Genomic DNA, 6910 nt, shown 5'->3' with positions numbered 1-6910 from the left:
GTCTCTTTTATTTTTTTATTTTATATGTTTAGCTGGGTCACATTATCGGTGAGAGATTTGACCGACTCCTGTAGCGTGGCATTTTCAGCGGCAAGTGTTTCCACCTGCTGCTGGCTGAATTCCAGGGATTCTCTCAGAGATTTAAATTCTCGGTGTAAAATCTCCACCAGGGACAGCCTCGCATCGAAACTGGACAATCACTTGTCGATTGACTCCAGGATGTCTGCAACGTCTTTGCCGGCAGGCGATGTTGTGCCGGGGGAGTCTACCGGGTGACATCTTTTCGATGACGGCGTCTCAATTTTTGCTGGGGAAGATGCACTCTGGGCCTTCTTCATTACTAGATGTTGGAAGCACCGGTCGATGTAATCTTGGAGAGCGTCTAAACTCTAAACTTGTCCTCCAGGGTGTTAGAGATGATAAGACAGATGTTGTTAGTTATATGACACTTGATTAGTATATTTGGTATACTTGAAGCTTGAAGAAATTTTGTTAAATTCTACGCTACCATTCACTTTTTTTCCCCGCCAAATCTCCGGCGTCTGACGTCACCTACAACATGGGTCGCTTACCTTTTCCCGTCACTTCCGTCACTTACCTCCCCTACTTACCTCACACGCACACGTCAGTCCCTCACACACACACGGCCGTCTTTCTCATTCTTCATCCTTAAATGTCAGTCACGCTTTCATCTTTAGAATACTCTGTCTGCCGTGTCCCTTCTTTAGCTCTTTTTTTATTGCAGGAGCTCTTTTAAGACCTCCTTTTATGTCACTCTCTCAGTGTCTCCCTCTCCCTGTTCCTCTGAGATGTTAACCCTGAGGGCCTCAAGGATTGAAATACGATGGCCACATAGCAGTGTGGAACATATACATTCATTATACACACTTTAACACACACACTCACGTCTGTATGGACACTCAATTTTCCAAGCACATACGTACACACACATACTACAAAAAAGTACAAGGACATATGCATAAAAGGGAATAATACGCTGTCTGAAAACATGGAAACTGTCACGGACCCGGCTCTGGAGGACTCGGGGGTCCGTGACCAGTTTTGACTGTTGTTATTGTTGTTAGTATTATTATTATTTGGTGATGTGTGTTTTCTCCACAATGCTGTGTTAGTCTGTGTCCCACTCGTATGTATAGGCAGGGTGTGGGTGTATACGTGTGTATGTCTGCGGGTGTGGCTGGAGGATGGAGCCCAGCCACCTGCAGGCCTGATGGGTGTGGCCCTGCGAAGGACTGGCCACACCTGAAGTTCCTGCCACACCTGTTGGTGATCAGGGCTCGTCGGGAGAGCTACTTAGGAGAGTGTTGGAGCTCCCACCGGCGCGGGATCATTGAGTTATCGTACCAAGTTAGTGTGTCAGCATATGTCTGTGTTGTTCGTATATGCCCGCCGAGGGTTAGTGTTGACGGCTGCGTCTCTGGTTTTCCTACAGGAGGAGGAGTGGTCCGGAGAGGCAGCATGCACGGGGGTGCGGAAACACAACAGCGGGGAGCACGAGCACAGATATCGGAGGGAAGCACGCACACGGGGTTCGAGGGAGCAACGGGGAGTTATTGTATTTACAGCCTTTTCACTGTAAATAAAGAGCACTGTTTGCATCGCAGAGTCTGCGTTTTGGGTCCTCCTTTCCCCACATCCCCACAGTCTGCCAGCCAGACCGTGACAGAATGATCCCGCCAACCACCATGGACCCAGCAAACTCAGGAGTTGCCACGGAGGAGAGATCGCTCACGCAGCTATGGGATTACTGCCGGAGCGTAATCCAGGCTGTAGACCCACCCAAGAGACATATACAGGTAGTGTTCTTTGACAATTATCTCTCATCCACTACCTTCACCACGAACATTCTGGACATTAACAAACTTAGGCACCTGGTCGCTAGTTTAAGGGAGAGCTCGAGTTTTGAACTATTTGGCTTGGGTGGCCCGAGCACGGACAGTTCGGCTGCTCTCCTAGAGACTCTAGCCGCTTGGTTTTTCACGCGTCGGCGGAGGGCTTTCCCGTCGATGCTCGCGGCACAATCGCTTGATCCACCATTACAGAAGGCATGCCGCACTCTCCACCGCCATTCCATTACGCCTCAACCCACTCCTGCGGTTTCAGCCCGGTCAGCTGGCAACGGACCGACAGCGCTCATTACCGCAGTGAGTAAACCAGACTATATTGTTTCAATAATAAACCCTGTCATTGACGATCAAAACACAGATGAACAGCGGATTTCCATGCACGCGGCCCCGCCTTCACGGAGGAGAAGGCGTCCTCGCAAGCAGCGTTCAACCACATCCACACTCACTCCTGTGCTGGTCGAAGACTCAGGACCAGCGGCTCTGGACGCCACAGTGAGTAAAATGGACTCTGCCGGTGTTATAAATTCCCTTTCTGTAAACATAAAAATAGAAACTGTTTGCTGTACCTCCAAAGACCCAGCAAATATTCCCTCTGAGACTGTAAGCTGGGAGCTAGGGAGTTCCGAGCATACAGACCCAAATGACTTTTTGGCTCAGTCTGGCCGCATGGAGACGGAGGTTCTCCCCAGGGCTTCCCCAGAGACCGAACTGGAGGTCTCACTTGCCTCTGGACCCCTGGAATTTGTTGGGCCAGCTGTAACATTCTCATCCGCTCCACCCTTCATAATAGCCATATCACCCTCAACTCAGTCCGCTGCCCAGCTAGTAACGGAGTCTGCTGCCCAGCTGGTGACTGAGTCTTCAGTCCGGTCAGCCTCTCACCTTCATCCTCAGTTGGAGGTCGATATGCCTGCTGGACCACCTCTGCCATCATTTCACCTGTCTGTCCCTGCATCGTTGGCCAGTCCACCGGGAGCAGCGACCGCACCATCATCACCTCCTCCCTCTGCAGCTACTTCTCCACTAGAGTCCCATCAGACTGCAGCGACCGCAGCACTCTCGGCTTCGCCATCTGCATCACCTACTCTACCTTCACCTTCCCCACCTGCAGACACCGCATCACCATCTTCACCTCCAGATCGACCGTCAGTAGCTGTAGCGCAGCCGGAGGTGCTCAGGGTGCTCGGAGAGCGGGAGGAGCCCGCACCGCCAGCTGTGGAGCCCTGCGAGCCGGAGCAGGAGCCCGGCGAGCCGGAGGAGCGGCTCAGCGTGGCGGAGCAGGAGCCCTGCGAGCCGGAGCAGGAGCCCTGCGAGCCGGAGCAGGAGCCCGGCGAGCCGGAGGAGCGGCTCAGCGTGGCGGAGCAGGAGCCCTGCGAGCCGGAGGAGCGGCTCAGCGTGGCGGAGCAGGAGCCCAGCGAGCGGGAGGAGCTCGATCTTCCCGAGCCGGAGCTCAGCGAGCGGGAGCCGGAGCTCAGCGAGTGGGAGGAGCTCGCTCTGCCCGAGCCGGAGCAGCTCAGCGAGCAGGAGCAGCTCAGCGAACCACCAGCAGAGGAGCTCGGCGAGCGGAAGGAACAACCGGCGCTGCCAGCCGAGGAGGAGCTCGGCGAGCCGAAGGAGCTCTCGCTGCCAGCCGCCGAGGTGGAGCTCTCGCTGCCAGCCGCCGAGGTGGAACTCTCGCTGCCAGCCGCCGAGGTGGAGCTCTCGCTGCCAGCCGCCGAGGTGGAGCTCTCGCTGCCAGCAGCCGAGGAGGGACCCGCTCAGCCGGAGCCGGAGGTCAACGAACCGGAGGGACCTCCACGTCTGGCGCGGCCTCCACGCCATCCACGTCCTCTGCATCCACGTCAGCGACCAGCACGTCATGAACCGTGTGCCACACCTCGCTGTTGCTCACCGGAGGAGCAGCGCCGCCACCGGACCCGTGGCAGGCCGCCTGGGGAGCAGCGCCGGCGCCGTCGGACCCGGGGCAGGCCGCCGGAGGAGCCGCAGCACTGCTACCGTCACTGGATCCCGGGCAGGCCGCCTGGGGAGCAGCGCCGCCGCCTTCGGACCCGGGGCAGGCCGCCTGGGGAGCAGCGCCGCCGCTACTGGGCCCGGGGCTCGCCACCGGAGGGGCAGCAGTGCCGCCGCCACTGGAGCAGTGGCAGGCCCCCAGAACCGTTTTTCTGCTGTTGCCGGACCCGTGGCTGCCCGCCGGAGCTGCAATGTCGCCACCATTGGACTCGAGGTAGGCCCCCTGAACTCTTTTGTTATGTTGATGGGCCGCCTGAGACTGTTTTGTGGCATTTTTTTCTTTTTGTTGCTCCGCTGCGGGATGCGCGGTCGGACTCTGGGACTGTGACCATGGGGGGGTTGTTTTCTTTGGGGGTTTTTGCTTGTTTTGGTTCTGCCCTCCGTCCTGGACCTCCCGCCGCCCGCCCTGGGTTGGTTGTACTGCTTTTGGTTTGTGTTTTTGGGTCGTCGGGAGCCGACCCTTAGAGGGGGGGTACTGTCACGGACCCGGCTCTGGAGGACTCGGGGGTCCGTGACCAGTTTTGACTGTTGTTATTGTTGTTAGTATTATTATTATTTGGTGATGTGTGTTTTCTCCACAATGCTGTGTTAGTCTGTGTCCCACTCCTATGTATAGGCAGGGTGTGGGTGTATACGTGTGTATGTCTGCGGGTGTGGCTGGAGGATGGAGCCCAGCCACCTGCAGGCCTGATGGGTGTGGCCCTGCGAAGGACTGGCCACACCTGAAGTTCCTGCCACACCTGTTGGTGATCAGGGCTCGTCGGGGGAGCTACTTAGGAGAGTGTTGGAGCTCCCACCGGCGCGGGATCATTGAGTTATCGTACCAAGTTAGTGTGTCAGCATATGTCTGTGTTGTTCGTATATGCCCGCCGAGGGTTAGTGTTGACGGCTGCGTCTCTGGTTTTCCTACAGGAGGAGGAGTGGTCCGGAGAGGCAGCACGCACGGGGGTGCGGAAACACAACAGCGGGGAGCACGAGCACAGATATCGGAGGGAAGCACGCACACGGGGTTCGAGGGAGCAACGGGGAGTTATTGTATTTACAGCCTTTTCACTGTAAATAAAGAGCACTGTTTGCATCGCAGAGTCTGCGTTTTGGGTCCTCCTTTCCCCACATCCCCACGGTCTGCCAGCCAGACCGTGACAGAAACAAACACAGATGCGCCCACACAAGAGCAGTGGACAGCCTAAGAGCAATTTGAGTACACATGCTGTGTAACATTTGCAAACAGAATGCACTCAGTAGAGCATAAGCCATCATCAGGGAACAACTGTTACAGCATTTACAGTGTGCTTCTAGCTAATTAACTGCATCTACAGCTGAATCTAATGTGACTGAGGAGAGCAGGCATGCAATAAGCTCTTTTTTTGTTCGGCTTACAATGTGAGAGTGACCTCCCAAAAACAATGAGATCACAAGGTGTGAAAACCAGTGCCTCTAAGTATTTATTGGATTTAAGATGATTGCAATAGAGAATACTGTGCATTAAAACTGCTTTTTTTATTGCTTTAGTTCTTCTAAACATATTGGATCAGTTTTAACCTTTGGATATTTAAAGAACATAATGTAGATATTCAGTGTGTGGTTGGAGAACTCAGGTCAATAAAAGAGACAGATACGTGTTTCCCGTTTCAAAACTGCAGTCAGCTTTGGTAAGTTTGGTAAATTTAAAATACTAATCATAAATTATTACTTTTTACTTGGTTTGTTTTTTTTGGTTGGTTGGCTCTGAGCTCATACAAGAGACATCATTTTAAAGATGTTTGTGGTGCTTTTGAAATGAAGTGCTTTTTATTAGTATTTCTTTTAATGAGTGTTCAATGATTTATGTACTTTTTACCTGCTCCTTATATAACCCCCATTCCCATAATTTTCAAGGTGTCTCTTGTATGCCTCAGTGTCAATGTCTGTTTTTCACTCTTTTTTCTGCTTCACACTAATTGCATTTGTCTATGTCAGCTCCCCTCTGGCCACTTAGCTAGCTTTTATTTCTCTTACTCTAAGGAAGTTGACAGAAAACAAAAGTACTGTATGTACGAAATGCCATCGCATTTCATTTTTGCCCATGCAATCTTCTCATGCTCCAACTAGTCATTTTCTCACTCCCTCTTTGCTCCTGCTGTCAAACTTGGGGACAGCTTGAGCCAGTTTGGGACTATCTTTCCTATTGTCTCTTGTTGCTCACTGCTACTATTCTCTTTGACCAGCCATCATGCAATCCAGTGTTATCTCTTTTTCCTGCCATCCTGCAGTGCACTTGCACCATCCCCCAATTTTGCCATGGACTTGAATATACAGTATTAAACTAGTGTGGACTGGTCCAGTAATTATAGACTATCACTATACATTCATAATAGAAGTTTGTCCCTCTACCATATTCTTGGTTTTATTGTGGGCTTGTCTGTACATACAGTACTGTGCAAAGGTTTTAGGCAGTTGAGAAAAAATGCTGTAAACAAAGAATGTTTTTTTGGTGTCAGATCGATACCAAAATTTACAATGTTGCACAACACTAAAGTTCAATTTTCCTCCAACAAATATCAAATTTCAATTAGAGTACAGTACAAAGGTCTTGAGCTATTTTTCCTCGAAGACTGTCTTGTAATTTAATAAAGCGATATTGATTAATAGTTCTCCAGGTTTTCTGAAGATCTTTCAAAGGTATACTTTCGGCATTACAAATTATTTACTCATCTTCAGTCCAGTCCTTGTACCTGACTATTTTCAGAAGAATATCTTTGTTTGTTAAGCTACTTAACACTAACCTGTGAACCTATGACCATTCAACCAGTGGTGGTGGGAATTTTGATACAATTGATGTAATTATGTACACAGAAAGGTATCATCAGATTTTGATCCACCATGCTATACCACATGGAATGCTGGCAATGATCCCAAACACACTCCCAATGCAATAAAACCATACCTGGATAGAAAAACATACAGTGGAGGACATAGATCAGCTCCCCAGAGCCAGGACTGCAGTGTGGGATCATCCTGACAGAGAACGGAACAAAAGGCAGCCAGCTCCA

General features: G+C 51.4%; 1 protein-coding gene across 1 annotated transcript; it reads left to right on the top strand.

Moving 5' to 3' along the window:
• Window positions 1–1688: 1688 nt before the first annotated feature.
• LOC146559596 (uncharacterized) lies at window positions 1689–4569 on the top strand. Its single transcript, XM_085244338.1, has 2 exons — window positions 1689–4139; window positions 4495–4569. The coding sequence occupies exons 1-2, from the start codon at window positions 1689–1691 to the stop codon at window positions 4567–4569; spliced, it is 2526 nt and encodes an 841-aa protein (XP_085100464.1).
• The last annotated feature ends 2341 nt before the right edge of the window (window positions 4570–6910 follow it).

Source organism: Mchenga conophoros, linkage group LG14 (genome assembly GCF_057382185.1).
Source record: "Mchenga conophoros isolate Kocher_MC1m ecotype Shallow Benthic linkage group LG14, M_conophoros_male_GT1.1, whole genome shotgun sequence".
In the NCBI taxonomy this organism is placed as follows: Eukaryota; Metazoa; Chordata; class Actinopteri; order Cichliformes; family Cichlidae; genus Mchenga; species Mchenga conophoros.
This window is presented reverse-complemented; position numbering and strand designations above follow the sequence as displayed.

What these genes read in the sequence shown, in the direction of transcription:
- LOC146559596 (XM_085244338.1), top strand. Translation starts at nt 1,689, where the DNA reads ATGATCCCGCCAACCACCATGGACCCAGCAAACTCAGGAGTTGCCACG. An exon ending in TTGATGGGCCGCCTGAGACT is followed by an intron (nt 4,140 to 4,494) that starts GTTTTGTGGCAT and finishes TCCTATGTATAG; the next exon opens with GCAGGGTGTGGGTGTATACG.